Source organism: Lolium rigidum, chromosome 7 (assembly GCF_022539505.1).
Source record: "Lolium rigidum isolate FL_2022 chromosome 7, APGP_CSIRO_Lrig_0.1, whole genome shotgun sequence".
NCBI lineage: Eukaryota > Viridiplantae > Streptophyta > Magnoliopsida > Poales > Poaceae > Lolium > Lolium rigidum.
In genome coordinates, this window is record NC_061514.1 from 272,362,617 (window position 1) to 272,378,694 (window position 16,078).

The following is a 16,078-nucleotide window of genomic DNA, read 5'->3' on the forward strand; positions in this document are numbered from 1 at the left end:
TTACATAACAATCACACACATGCATCTCATATACACATAAAACATATATAACTCGCTGATGATGTAGGTAGTCCGATCATGGCTTGGCCTCTGGCTCTGGAAAGTGGAACTTGGGCTTCGGGGGCAGCTCGGCTTTTGGGAATGGTGGCAGCTCATGCTTTGGAAACTCCGGCATGGTGGGGTGCGGAAATTCCGGCATCTTTGGCACAGCAGGGTGCACCTCTGGCATGGTAGGATGTGGAATTTCCGGCTTTGGCAGCTCGGGCACAGCAGGATGGGGCACTTCGTGCTCCTTTGGTGCCTCTGGTACGACAGGGTGTGGGACTTCGTGCTCCTTTGGCACCACAGGGACAACTGGATGAGGTAGCTCAGGTTTCGGCAGCTCGGGCATTGCAGGGTGTGGCGGCAACTCGGGCTTCGGTAGCTCCGGCACAGAAGGGTGCGGCACTTCAGGCTCCTTTGGCATCTCCGGTACTGCATGGTGCGGCACTTCGGGCTCCTTTGGGACGACAGGGTGAGGAAGTTCAGGCTTTGGCAGCTCGGGTACAACAGGGTGTGGTGGGAGTTCGGGCTTTGGCAGCTCCGGCGCAATGGGATGTGGTGGGTGCTCCTCCTTCTCCTTGGGCATGGCTTCCTCCAGGTGACGTGCTGCGCTGCTCATGTAACTGCATGAGAGCAGCAAAACCCCGAGGAAGGCAACGGAGGACAGTGCGTTTCTGCACGCCATGGTGAAAGGCTTGCACTCTTGTCTATGTGTATGTGAGGGCTGCTTGTTTCTGTGGTGGTTTGGAGACGAGAGAATGCCTGGTATTTATAGCACGCTAAATGAAATTAGAGCTGTCTACATGTTTGCAGGAGAGACTAGAGACTAGCGGTCTTACTGAACAATGGCATCTGGCATGGATCCCTGGTAGGTCACCTGCATTCTGGGAGTTGTTTAATGACTTCAGTTATGTGTGTGAAGAAAAGTTCTGTTCGTGTTCAGTCTCTACCCATGCGTAGTTATATGGTGCTTAATTAGTTTGGAATTTTGAGACCTGAGTGATGATATGGCCGGCGAAATTGCAGCACACCACACGTCAAGCTCTAATTAGTGTATTTCGAAGTTACCAGAGTGTAACTGGCTTTAGGCAGGAGCCTTCCTCGAAGATCTACTTATGATTGCATGATGTATCTCATTCTTAAACTATACGCTGAAATATCCAGAGCAAATCCACACCCGAAGTCAGTACTGTTTTTGGGATAATTTGGTACTTTGTCGGCTGCGGTTCAGCTACACTTATCTGATTGATTCGGTCTGAACCTACCAGTGGAGCACCAAATCTGTGGGGGTTTGTTGGATCGCGCGCGCGTGTTCGTGTAGGAGCGTCCTACCGGCGTCTCAGGTCTATCCACGGTTGCTGTACGTGTCGTGTTAGGTCACCGGCGCACGTCTGACGCAACTCAACTTCAGTTGCTGCATGTGGTCAAGAACACCCGGCTTTGCCACAGAGACGACGCGTGAAGCGATGGTGCTTTCGAGTATTTTTTGTGTTTGATGGGCTACCTAAGTACGTGGAGTGTAGCTAGTGTCCCATGGATAATGGATTACATGCACGTCCTACGTATTACGCAATGCCGCAATGGTATTTTGCCTTAATTTGCTTTATCAAGGACAATCTGCTGATAGTGTTTCTAAGTTTTTTTTTCCATTCTTGTACCTCTAAAATCCTTTAAATCAAACATACCTGAAATGGGAATTTGTATGAAAGGGTACAAAATGATGCTAAAACGGGCTGCATGGATGCATGGGTGACAACTCACCATGTTAGATGGAAAACAAATGCTCTATTCGGATCAAGATGTTTGAGTATTCCGAAGATGAAGCACAACCACATGGCGAATACGGTAGTCAAACCTAGTTGAAGTGGCCAAAACTAGTTTTTTTCTTCAAATTGAATGATACTAGGTGTTCATAGTCGCAAGAAACAATGTTTTGATGTTCGATATTAAATGTGAACTTTGGCAAAATTCCAACTTTGTAGTATGGCATGTGAATTGGATGTTCCAACTAGTTCAACCAAAAAACTGATATGATTTATGATGGAAGAGACTATGCAATTTTATTCAACACCTCCCCCACGTCTAGGCTGATGTGCCTTTTTTTTAGATCTATCACGGGTCTTAGACGTGTATCAGTGGATATCTTTTTAGGGAGGCCACACATATTTATTTTAAATATTCGTTGGCTAGGATTTGAATCCAAGACCTTGTAGCTCTAATATCATGTGAAATTTCATGCTCTAGATAGTTCAACCAAAAGATCGAATTCATGGAAAATACTATGCAATTATGTCATGTAAGATTATTACACTAGCCAATTCAACCAAAAGACCGATCTGATTGAAGAGACTATGCAATTATATTCAACATGTCATACCTTTGAGTCAAATAAATAATCAAATCTAGTCTTGAGATGTCATGATTTTTTTGAGTTGTATATTTTAGTCTTCCAGGTGGATGAGTGCCGACCAGGGTGACCCTCTTGGTAGCTCGCGCGGCGACATCGTCGCCGAGGCCACCGTCGAGCCGCCGCCTCAGCCAACTCAGACAACCCGAACCACCCACCAAACCCATCCAAGCCCCAACCACCAAGCTCTCGCCAACCGCCTGGCGCCCGGCGGCCATGACGATGCTGCAACCCCTTGCAGCGGCGCTACTGATACGGCCGGTGGACGAGGTCACCGCCGTCATGGGCTGCACGCGCCGCTTCAGAGAGGGACACATAGTACAACTGCGCGCTCTTCCGCGTAGGAAGGAGGACGATGGATTCCTCGTCGGCATGACATCAACGGCCGCGCCATGGCTGCCTCCTCAGATAAGTCTTGCCTGCCCAACAACCCTTCTTGCATGCATATAGATAGACACACGAGTCGCACACGCGTAGGTCGCCTCTCAGGCATGGGACCGGTCTCTCAACCTGCTTTCCCCGGTGATCTTTTTGAAGCCATGGTCATGGAGCGGTACCACTGTGGTACCACGAGGGCTGTCGTCTGGTCCCGAGATTGCACAACTTGGTTATTCCTCTCGTTGTGCTCATCTGGCGTCGCGGTTTCCTCCGATTTCGTCGCCGCCCTGTTACAGTTCTGGTTCGGCGGAAACTCCGACGAGTTCGCCGTTACCGTTGAAGAAGCGGGAGTTTTCAAATTTCGAGTGGCTTCCCTTGCCGTTGCCGCAGAGATTGCGGTCCGCGGCCTTTGGGCCATTTCGCCGCTTCGGGCCTCTATCAGCTTGGAAAAGCCCACCCCTGCATGCAACGTCGCGGTGGCTCCTCTGCATGTGCGCCACGGTGGCCTGGAGCTCTCCGCGCCATCCATCGGTGCAACTTGCCGCGGTATGAGTGCTCCGTCAGTGCGCATTGATCAGATGGGACGTCCACGCTGCCCGTTAAGCGGCGCCGCTGGCCGAGCAGCTCCCCGAGGAGACGTTACCGCCTCTTACAGCGGCTCCTTAGTATGCAGTAATCAAACCAGCTTGGAGTTCCCTTGCCTTAACGTGCAATGGCAAAACCCTCCGACGGTTTTTACTGCTGCCAGCGGCTTCGAGCGACGCGTCTACAGGGTCCAAGTTGACATCTGCAACTCCTGCTCGCTTCCTTGATCAGAGTGATCCAGCCCATCATTCCGTGATGCCTTCCAGCCAGGCCCTGCCAGGATGTGTGACAGCCCGGGCCATGCAAGTGCCACGCCGCCAAGCTTGGACAGCGGCAACTCCGAATTCAAATACCTCAACCACCACCTCCACCGCCCTCCCGCCCTCACCTCCGTCCTATAAAGACATGCTTCTCCCCCCAGCACAACCCGCCCAGCGCATGTCTTCCACACGTCTGCATCTCCATCAACCCATCAACCTTCATCGGCGGCGTTTCCGCTGCCTAGACTACAACCACAAAGCTTTCAATTGCACCAACTCCGTTGTTTGCTGGTTCTGTCACCGTTCCGGGCATAAGAGAAACCTCTGCACCATCCTTCTCCGCCTTCGCCGGCAAGCTGCGGCGCCGCTGCGCGAAATGGAGCCTGTTTTCCATGGCCGCCCAACCTCCCTTGACATCCATTGCCCTCCAGTGCAAGATCCACACGCCCTAGCCTGCCTTATTGACGTCCAACCACCACGCCACAATCCCATCCCTTGGCTCAGGCGCGTCTTCCATCAGCGGCTTGGCAACCCCGCCGTGCGTTTCGGCTCGTCCACCTCCGGCTCTTGCTTCGCAATGTTCCTCCGGCGTCGTGATCACATCTTTGCTCTAGAGCAGAGCCCTCTGCGTGTACGCGATATCGATGACTCTCTTGTGCTGGTTCACATCAAGCCGCACGACGAGGGAGACGGCTCCTTCACCTTCTCGAAAAATTCCCGCTCGATTTCTGGGAGCGTTGCGGGATCAAGATCGCCGTGAGCGGCTTTGCCACCCTCCTTAGTGTCGAGCATGGCGCTGTGCGGGGCCATGACTACTCCGCCCTGTTTATCATGGTGAAGGTCGAATCTCCACGTGACATCCCACACCATATCGCTTTTCACAAGCAAGGGGAGCGCGGAAACTATGCGGATGTCTTCATCAACGAGGTCTGGGACACCGCGTCCGGGGCCAACAGCTCCTCCGACAGCCGCGGTCCATCTCCCCCACCTGTGCCCCGCTCCCACAACCTGGCGGGCAGGACCGACCGACGTCATGACTCAAGGTCGCCACCATTCTTACACCTGGGTGCGGACCGGCACCTCTGCGCCTCCGTCCTCGCCAAACCCCAGGAGGGCGGGCTCCGCCGCTCCCGCGGCAGTTCTCGGCTCCAGCCACGGAGACCAGGCTACTGCGATCTTGGAGGGATGCCCTATGTCGCTTGCGACTAGACGTGCCCTCATTGCTCCGGACTCAGCATCGCTTCTCGACTTCGAGACTGCGGTGACCCAGCATACCACTGCATGTTGTAGTATACAAGTCGTTGATATGATCTTTGTGAAGGGACTTCTTCACAAATTGCCATATCCCTCAGAGTGGTACAACAGAAACATTGCAGGTCATAACACTCCATACTTTATTACAAACATTGTCTTAACAAGTTGGTATTCTCACGAGTCCTATGAGAACACCCTAAGATACTACTTAAGTACGATTACAACTCATAACAATATAAAAGAGAGCTCAACAACTTATTTAGGTAAGTTCTACGTTGCTCGGCTCTATGATGCTAGGGTATGTCACTACTCCTCCACCTCCGTGTCATCCGGTCCGTAGACTATCCCATAGTCTACGCCTTCCCTCCACCGGTAAGATCGGGTTCTTCGTATACCAGCTCGTAGCTTCCTTCGGTGCTCCATCGTTGATGGCCTCCACTTCCGGATCACAGTCTAGCAAGGGTGTCGAAAGAAAGTGAGTACAGAGGTACTCAGCAAGTTCTAAAAGAATAAAAAAGTGTTTGATGCACTAGCTACGACCATTGATCAGGAAATCGCAGGTCAATGCATGTTTTTTGAAATCATTTCTTCAAAAGGTTGCTTTTATTATGAAAACTATGCCCGTCGGTCTTCACGGAGTTGACTAGAACTTCGTGGAGTTCCTTTCCTGCCGCGTTCGCAGTTCCTTCCCGGAACAAGGAGTGACAGCCACAATTTGATACACTCTGCAGAGGTGCGTTACTTTTCCCACAAGAGATCTCACCCTTTTTGCCATCCGCAGGGACTTGCCCCCGTTCACACTTCCTTTGGTGTGAGGCCAGGTATAAAGATCCAAGCCCACACCACCTTCTCCGCGACCTCGCAGACCCACCCTTTTGTAAGTCTGTCCTCTCCTATATCTATGGGTAGACCGACACAGGCTCTTGTTCTCACCTTTACCAATAAGGTAGACCGTTCCGAACAATTATGATGCTCTGCTCTATACACCATAGATAGACCGATCCGGACAACCCTTACAATCCTTCATAGACCAATAATAAGTCTACCCTCTCCTGTATCTAATGGTAGACCGTGCAGGACCACATGTCCCCACCTTTACCAAAGATAGACCGATACGGGCAACCCCTATTACCAGTCCGTTGGCATGCGAGAGGGAAAAGATATAGCTGGCTTCCCCAGAGCCATTATAGATCTTATGGTCAACGCGATATGTACGGCGCTAGAATCACTGGACGGCATTGGTAATTTAATCCTAGGGTGATATAACCCATTGCAATGGAACCTCCACCATATCAACACATACCATGGTTCCATTGCCAGCCACATAGTCGTATTCATAGTTGGAAAATAACATTTCATTTGCGATGCGGGAATGATAAGTATATAGCTTTGCATCAAAGTAGTAGAAAATAATCAAGTTGACATGAGCAAGGGTGAACTTGCATGTGGACTGCGAGATAGTGCAGTTCAATGCAGTTGATGGAACCTGGACCTCGGGTTCTGTAAGAAGCATCATTGTCCGGTAAGGACAATGTTATAAAATCCAAATAATGCAATCATGGATGGATTATTTTATGTTGAATCCCTTTACCCAGTGGAGTTATTACAATTTAGGGTTGTATTAAGATTTATGTCTTTGATGGTAATTTACAATTGATTTAAAAGTATAAACCATCTTAATTCACACAAGGTACAACAATTCAAAGTAAAACTATTTACTTGGTGATTCCTTTAATCATTCCAAAAATAGTTGAAGATTATAGAGTTACCTCTATAGTTTTTGGAATAAAAAGGAATATAGTATTTTTACGGGAAAATACCCTTTTACAAAAGAAATGACTTGGAATAATAGAATTTCATTTTGAAATGTTTGAAAATAAGTATTTGAACTTATTTGAGATTTTTCCTTGAATTTTAAATACAAGGAAATAATAATTTTAAATTCCAAGTTATTATTTAAATTCTTAAAATTCATAATTTTGAATTTGTTTCATAAATTCCATTTCATATTTTATTCTTGTTAAGATTTATTTTTCATTCATAAATCCAATTTTTATTGGATTTTTAGAGTTGTTTATGATTTATTAAAATTTGGTAAAGTTTTGGTCTTTTATTAAATGTAAAAAGACCAAAATACCCCTCTGGACCCATATTGGGCCCAGCCCAATAACTTAACCCAGGGACGGCCCAATAAGGCTGGCCCCCTTTTGGGTTCGGTGGCGCCGAAGCGGCCCACCTCACTCACTCTCACTCGGCCCTCTCACTCACTCGACCTAACCCTAACCTCTGGCGACTCCCGTGGCGATGGCGTCGCCGCCATGGCCGCCGCCTTGCTCCGGCCATCGCCGTGCTCCCCCGCCGTAGCCACCTACCGATACTGAACCGCCGCGAGCAGATCTATCGATCTGTCCGCGCAGTTTTTCCCTTCTCGTCCTCTCCTGGCGAATCACCTCCGATCTGGACCTCGTGGAGAATCGCCTCGACGAACTCCGGCGAGATCTCGTCCTCGCCGACGATGGTACGTGCCTGGGGTTGACCTGGCGCGGGTGCTGCTTGCAGTACTCGTGCCGTCGCCTCAGGTGCTTGCTACGGTGGTGCTGGTTCGTGTCTGGGTTCGCCGGCGTAACGTCGGCGCCTACCCTGGACTTGCAGCTGTTAGGGCCGCGCGAGCCCTGCCTCGCCATGCCCTAGCCTCTGCTTCCAGGCGCAAGTAAGTGTTACATCTCCACCTTCTCCTCTGTGCGCCTCCCCTTGTTACTGTGCTTCTTCCTCCTCATGCTATTTGTTCTCTGGTGGTCTTGTGATCATCTAGAGTCATGCTATTCCTATGCACTTGCCTGTGCTTCGATTAATTGCAAGTTCATGGCCCAATTACCATTTACTGGTACTGGCACATGCTGCTTTGCTTGCTGTTCATGCTGTGCTTGCTTCTCTGCTGCTCCTAGCATGCTCTACACTTGCCATGCTCTACTGTGCTTGCTCAAGAGCTAACTATGCCATGCTATGCTTGTCTAGGTGTACTTGTGTTGCATCTGTGACACTTGTGTGTGTGCCAGTGGTGTCTGTGATATGCTTCAGTGCTACCTCTGCAAGCCAATGATTCATTAGATCATTCCTTGCTTGTTGGCTAACCTCTCTGTGTAACTTGGCTTGCTATAATTGCTCCATTTGATCAATTGATTGACAGTGATTGTTTACTGGCTAATACTGTGGCTATATGAATCAATTATCTGGTGATGCTGATGCTCAAGCATCACTGTGCTGTTGCTTACTTGTGCTGTTGCTCATCTTAGCTATCTAGACTTGCTCTAGTGGCTATGAATTAAATTGTGTTGCTTAACAGTATGCTACTGTCATGCTTAGCATGAATCTGTGATAAATTCATGCTTGTATTACTTAAATTCTGATGAACTCGCTTATGCGGTGATGATTTAAATGACTTGCTTGTATATGAATTTGCTCGTTCATGATTCTTTTACAAGCAATTAAAGTCTGAATCCATTTACGGATAGTGATGCTTTGTATTTGACTTGGCCTTGGGATGGTTCTAAGTGTGCTTGTGACCTCGGTAGCCTTGCTACTGATCGGTTGCTCACATGGTTGGTTGGATCTTGTTGGCTACTCATCTTTGCTTGCATATTTGGGGATCATACTAACTATGAATGCCAATATGCTTGCCTGTGAAGAAATCTAGGGTTTCTGATGGTTGCATACTTAGGATTTTCTGTGTAGTCTATATTAGCTGCTATTTATTGTAACTCATCTACTGGTGCTATCTGTGCATCAGATCTTGCTAGTGTGTGCATCTGTGCATGATTTCTAGCCACTGAGCACATGATCTGTATCTGGATGGTTTCTATCTTAGTAGCTTTTGACTGGCAGTAATCCTTGGTGAAAACCAAGTGATGATCTACCCCTATGAGAATCTGCTCATCCCATGCTTAGTTCATGCATATGATGGATTAGATCCATTGGATCTCTTCCAGGAACTAGGTATACCTTGTTCCAGCTCCTAGAAAGAAATGCTTTGTTGATGCAGACTTGGGTTTGTGTCACAGCCCTTCACCTCCAGATCTTGGATGATCTTCTCAGGTCACCATGATCTCTGGTGGTTTGAGTGGTTGTGTGTGTTGGTTCTGTTCTTGCTCAAGAACTGGATGAACTGAGCTTGTTCTTACTTCACTCTTACCTGGTGAATCTTATCTGGTCGACTGGTGATGATTTCTAGGGTTTGTGTCCCTTTTATATGAACCCTGCTTCTCTCCTTGCATTGACACACAAGCCTGGCTTGCTTGGTGACTAATCTGTTGCATGGCCTTGCTGTTGCTGCCCAGCACACTTGAGCTGTGTGCTCTCATATGCTGAAACTTGAGCCCACTGCAGCTGCTCAGTTTTGGTCTGCCTGATCCTATCTTGTGCTGTCCTTGGCTTTGGACAAGCACAGGTGTCTTTGTGACGAGTTTGCACTCGTCCAAAGCCGAATCTTGTGTTATTTGCTAACTGTCCAAACTGAATTTCTAACACTTAGTATCCTGGCTAGCACTTGTGATTTGTTTTGCAGGTTTTGAAGTTGAATATGACCAGAAGATATTCTCCAAGTCATTTAGTCTAGGTTTTAGTTTAAGAGCAAAATTGTAATCTTTATTTTCATTTCTGTTTATTATTCATCCATTCTTGTATCAAGAATATTGTAAAGACTTTGTAATCTGTGTTGTGATATCAATAAAGCCCAAGTTTTTGTTTATGAACTTTTTCTTTATGTAATATTTATATTCTGGAATAAATATTGTATTTATTATTCACTTTGAATTTCAAAGTTGTTTGAATTCATAAGTTGTGTTTTAAATTATGAATTCTATTTTTATATGGTGCAATGCTTATTGTTAAATGTATTAACACTTATCAATTGAATTCAATTCCCCAAATCAACAAGATACAAAAGAGATCATGTCGAAATTTCCCTAACTCATATTGCCTAACCCTAAGTGCAAAATGAGAGAGAACCTCGATCCCTCTTAGGTTTAGTTGCAATAAAGCGCGAAAATTTCCCCCGTTTTGCGATGAAATGCACATCCCATTTCTAAATCTACCCTTCGTTGTTCCTATGTTCTGGGTTATTACAAAGACCCTCCTTGCTGAGTCCGCCAGGATCAACGCGCCTGTCACACCGGCTGAACCGCCGTTCGCCAAAGTGGCGTTCGTCTCGGTCGGTGAAACGGCGTTCGACGTGGCTGTCACCTTGAGCAGGGCTCGGCAGTTCCGAGTCCGCATCCCCGTCGGAGAGCCTGCGACTGGCGGCGAGGACCAGGTCTTCCCCGTGTACAACTTCAACCGCCGACCGCACGTGGGAGCAGCAGGCCTTGACGTGGGCCTCACATGGGAGTGTGTCCGCTCGCTTCTCTTCAGCATGTTTCCCCCGCAGGTCAACGACCACCCCCCTCTGCCTCTGTTACCCGAGATCGACTCTGTTTACCCACCAAAGCTTCTTCGCCCCACCTTTACCATGGGGCCGCCTGTTACTCCACTGGCCATGCTCCCCTCCTCCATGCCTCCGAACGAACCATACACTCAGACCATCCCCACCACCTGTTTCCACTTGCCGTCCCCACCAACCTGCCCCAATCCCCTCTCTGCTCAGTTCCTAAACACCAACACATCACCTCTACTCAGCCTGCCTTTCAATCCGATCCGCAGACCATCGGTCCCATACATCTGCTACGCCACCTAGCCCACGGCGCTGGTAACCTGCCAGGCAGCTGGAGCTCACACGCCCGTCCTTGGGGGACCAAACGAGGTGCTGCCTGAAAATCGCATTCTGGCAGCGCAGGGAAGTCAGGAGATCCTGCAAGATGGGTTCGCTGTTGCTGGTCTCGGAGGATCTGCTTTTGGAAAACAAGGGAATCCGTTGACCGACGGTTCCCTCAGCATGCTGGGCCAAGCTGGCCCGTTCCTCTTCAAGGTGGACGAGAAGAAGGACGACATGCACTCCGTCGCAGTGCAAATGCCGTCTCACACGGCTGTGCTGCCACCTGCTCGCGACCGCAAGGGAAAGGGCCCAATGGGCCAAGTCGAAGCCCAACCAATTCAAATTCAAACGGCTACCGCGCCAGTGAGCCCGCGCAGCGAGTCGGTGGTGCTGCGCACCGACTCTGAGAGCCTACCAGATCTCAATGAGCCGGCTCCTGTCTCGCCGGCCGTGAACACGACGGTGACCACCGTCACATACCGCTGATGCAGCTCAAGAATTCATAAGATGCAAGACGGTCGCAGGGTGGACTCGGTGGAACGGGCCTCCCAGCGCAAGGCCTCGGGCGCCAGTGACTCTGACTCATCCATCAACACTGCAAACACTCACCGCCGCAAGACGAGGAGGATCCCAGACATCAACGCTGTGGCGCTGCTTCCCATCACCTCAACGCCACCATAGATGGAGCGCCAGACACTGATGGATCTCGCTGGGTGATGTGGTATCACGATGGACATGGTCGATGTGGCTCTGAAGAACCAGGAGGCCGAAGCAAGCTCGGAGAGGACTGTCTCCCATGGCTAGGTCAACGTTGCTGCGTCTAGTTCCTGTTAGGTGTTCTGTAGTTAGGGTGATTTTATTTACCCGCCAGCATTTTCCCTTTCCTTCAAAGTTGGGTTTGCTCACATTAGGTGATGCCCTAGACCAACATTGCATTTTACTTTCCTCCACCGCTTGTAACACACCCTGTAACACCAACAGTTTATTCCAAGTCTGTTGCTTATCCTCTGTCTTCTTTATGCTTCACGACACTGCATCTCATTTTGCATTGCATGGCTACCTTCTTATCCAGGGACTCCTGGGTTCCAAATGAAATTTTTATTTTGGAACACTAGAGGACTCGGTGATGATGACAAAAACTCGATAGTCTTTAAACAGATTGTTGAGGCAGGGGAAAACATCGTATGCATTCAAGAAACTAAGCTCACTGAGATCACCATATTCAAGGCAAAGCAATTTCTTCCACCAAAATTCACTAACTTTGCATACCAACCATCGGAAGGTGCATCAGGTGGTACTCTCATTGCTTGGTCAGATAAAGAGCTTGATGTCACTAAGATTATGAAAAACAAGTACTCAATTACTGTCCATGCTAAATCCATGTCTAACGACACAACTATCACTGTAACAAATGTTTATGCTCCGTGTGATGCAACAGAAAGGACAAATTTCTTCCAGGATATGCAGGTTCTACAACACTCTGTTCTTGGCCCATGGGTACTGGCAGTCGATTTTAATATCTATAGATATGTTCATGAGAAAATTATAGCAATATCGCTTGGAATGAAATGGAAGCCTTCAACGACTGGATAAACAAGCTGGAGCTCATGGACATAGATATATGCAACTCCAAGTTCACCTGGGCTAACAAGAGACGAGATCCAACCCTTGTAAAATTGGACAGAGTCCTTGTCAATCTACAATGGGGCCAGAAATTCATCAACTCTGAATGCAAAACAATGGGCAGACCAACGTCGGATCACAAGCCACTGCTGTTGGACAATGTTGCACCTACTGCTAGATCAGACATATTCAGACATGACGATCACTGGTTAGTCTGTAATGATCTTATTCAGATAACAAAGGGTATTCTCACGAGGGGAACGAGAGAAATGGCTCCTGTCACAAGGTTAAACCATAGGCTACGCTCGGTCAGGGCAGCTACTAGAGCATGGCAGAAGCAGAACAAATCTCTCAAGGCAATTCTCTCAAATACTAACCACATGGTTATATTCTTCGACGCTGTGGAGGAATGGAGGCAGCTAAATAATATAGAGTTCGTTTTTAGACAGCTTTGTCAGGATAAAAGTAAGCAATTGTGCTTGGCTGAAGCCAGGCGTTGGAAGACAAGAGCCAAGATCAAGTGGTGTCAGCTTGGCGATGAAAATTCAAAGTTTTTTCACACAGTGGCCACTTACAGATACAAGAGAAACAAGATAAGATTTTTATCGCACAATGGCACTGAATTCTTTCAGGATAAAGAAAAGCTGAGCATTGCTACTGAATATTTTGCTGAGATTTTCTCTGAAAATAGGAAGCTGGACACCAAATATAAATCTACATACTCTATATGAATCTCAGACTGAACAATCCCTGGCTGATTCCTTCTCATGGGATGAAATTCTTAGAGCAATTCAGTTATTGCCTACCGGCAAGAGCCCAGGTCCAGATGGCTTTTCCAATGAATTCTACAAGCTATACCTACAGGAACTAAAGCACGATCTGCTAGCTTTTTTCCGGGCTTGGCATGACCTAGCCGTCGACCTCTGCCGGTGTCAACCTGGCCTTTATCGCTATACTACCCAAACAAGAAAACCCATAGGTGATCAAAGACTACCGGCCAATATCTCTGCAGCACTCCATTCCTAAGCTCATTGCCAAGGTCATGGAAAACAGGTTGCAGCCTAAGATCACTAAGCTAGTGTTATCACCAGGATTTAACCGCGATCAGGAGGTGGGCCGCAGTCAAGATGGGCTTAAGGAAATATACGTGGAGAATTATATGAATCGGCCTGTTGGGCTTAATTGCCCGTGTATCTGTAACATATTAGATCTATTTTAGTTTAGAGATAGAGTCTTAGTCGTGCACGGTTTAGTGCATGCCCACATTAGAAAGTCCCCTGGACTATAAATATGTACCTAGGGTTTATGGAATAAACAACAACTCACGTTCAACCCCAAAAACAAACCAATCTCGGCGCATCGCCAACTCCTTCGTCTCGAGGGTTTCTATCGGGTAAGCGACATGCTGCCTAGATCGCATCTTGCGATCTAGGCAGCACAAGCCCCACGTTGTTCATGCGTTGCTCGTCATCGAAGCGCTTTTGATGGCGAGCAACGTAGTTATCATTAGATGTGTTAGGGTTAGCATTGTTCTTCGTTTAAGCATGCTTACGTAGTGCAACCCTTGCATATCTAGCCGCCCTCACGCCTATCTCAGGTGTGGGGGCGGCACCCGCTTGATCATTATTTAGTAGATCCGATCCGTTACGATTGCTCCTTGTTCTACAAGGATTAGTTTAATATCTCGCAATAGTTTGGCCTTACAATGGGGGGAGGATCCGGTGGCACGTAGGGTGGCGTTCGCAAGTCCTAAACGGGATGTTCCTAGGATCAACTTCATGTTGGTTTTACGGCCTTGTTTAGGATCGGCTTACGAGCACCGTGCGTGGCCGCAAGGCCCAACCTGGAGTAGGATGATCCAGGTTATGCGGTGAAAACCCTAAATCGTCGTAGATCTCATTAGCTTCATCTTGATCAAGCGGGACCACCAAGTATTCGTGCACCCCGTACGGATCATGGGTGGATCGGCTCTTTGAGCCGATTCACGGGATAACCCGAGAGCCGATCGAGGCTCGTATTTAACGTTTACATGTATGCCCTGCGGGGAAACTAAGCGAGGCAACCTCATCACCTTCCGACCGGGTATAGGTCGGGTGGCACGCCCTTGCACTTCGCAGCGCCGCGTGTGACCGAGAAGAGCATTGCGGGCCGTCGCTCGGAGGGGTCTCGGCCGGCCGCAGCTCTAGGCTCCCCCGGCTCTACGGTGTTGACAAGGCCGGCTGCCCGCCGGTGGGTTTTGGCGGTCAACACATTACGGCACGCCGGTGGGACAATCGTCTACATCAACCACATCGCCATCTACATCGAGATGGCGGACGGCCACGCCAGTTACCTACGAGGATCTGCCTGACGACCTCAAGAAGCAATACAACGAGATCAAGGCTACCCTCGAAGCCGACCTCATCGGCTCTTTTCAGAGAACCCGTTCTGGTGGCATCAGATGGAAGGGGTTCTCACCGGAAGGTGCACTCGATGGGATAGACCTCTCTACCTCGTCGGAGGAACGCACCGAGGGTGCGCGGCGGGAGATCAACTACACGGTGGCTCACTCGCTACACGCCACTGCGAGAACTTGGTCAACGTCTTTGGAGCGTGTCGCTCTGCGCGTGATCCGAGAGATCATGAGCCACCGGTACTCGCCGTCGGGACCAGCTCTCGGGACTCATCAAGGAGAGTTGCCATTCCGAGTCCCGTCCACCGCTGCCATTTGCGTTGGCGGCACTCTGCTGAAGTGCCGAGCTACACCGGCATTCCTCGTCTACGGAATTGGTGGCGACCCCGGTGACTACCGGTTCTTAATGGAGGCGCCTAAGGAGATCCCTCATGGATACGCGTGCATGTATGTGCCGGATTGTGGTGTTCGGGCACTCACAAACCAGGCCACAACATCGGGGACTCCGGCGAAGACAGGAGGAACGTCGGCGACGGAGCGGACGTGGCCTAACTAAATACGCCACACCGACGAAACTCCCGAGCCCAGCTCCTGCGGCTGGCTCGAGGCTGGAAAAGCAAACATGGCGAGGCCAAGTACGCCACCCCGGCGAATCTTGAGTGCAACTCCTACGGCCAGCACGGCGGATCGGATCGGTACCATGCGAGAGACCAGTTCGGCATGATGCCGAAAAGAAGGGCGGTCGGCTATTCCAAGCCGTACCCGACGATTACGAGATGATCCCGCTGCCACCTAAATATCGGCTCCACTGACTTCTCCAAATTCGGTGGATCGGATGGCTCCGGCTCCATCGAGCACGTCGGCCGATATTTGGCTCAACTAGGACCGGCTTCGGTGTCGGATCAGCTACGCGTGAGGCTCTTTTCACGGTCCCTCACGGGATCGGCTTTTGGATGGTACACCTCTCTGCCGGCAAACTCCATCCGAGTCTTGGAAGCAATTGGAAGAACAATTCCATATGCAATACCATTCGGAAGCTTCCGAGTACGGCATTGCCGATCTAGCACAACTACGTCGAAGCGCGGGAAACGGTGACGGAGTACATCCGGCGCTTCAGGAATCTTAGGAACCGATGTTATTCGGTTCGTATAAGCTGAAAGGAAGCGATCGAGTTGGCGGTAGCGAGGCCTTGCAACACAGCTCAAGGACATGGCCTCCCAAGCAGATTATCCCTCGGCGGCGCACATGGTTCAGAAACTATCAGCATATGAACAACGCCACCCCGACCTGTACCAAGACAAGTTCAAGCGTGCGGTAGTTATGGTCGATACGGAAGAGGATGAAGTGCCTGCGGGAGGCCAAGAGATAGCAGTGGCTGAGTGGACTCAGGG

General features: G+C 49.3%; 1 protein-coding gene across 1 annotated transcript; it reads right to left on the reverse strand.

Annotated features, from left to right (window-relative positions):
* Positions 1 to 76: 76 nt before the first annotated feature.
* LOC124669596 (protein PELPK1-like) lies at positions 77 to 765 on the reverse strand. The gene has a single exon (XM_047206181.1). The coding sequence runs from the start codon at positions 725 to 727 to the stop codon at positions 77 to 79; it is 651 nt and encodes a 216-aa protein (XP_047062137.1). The 5' UTR covers positions 728 to 765.
* Positions 766 to 16,078: the final 15,313 nt, after the last annotated feature.

What these genes read in the sequence shown, in the direction of transcription:
- LOC124669596 (XM_047206181.1), bottom strand. Translation starts at nt 727, where the DNA reads ATGGCGTGCAGAAACGCACTGTCCTCCGTTGCCTTCCTCGGGGTTTTG.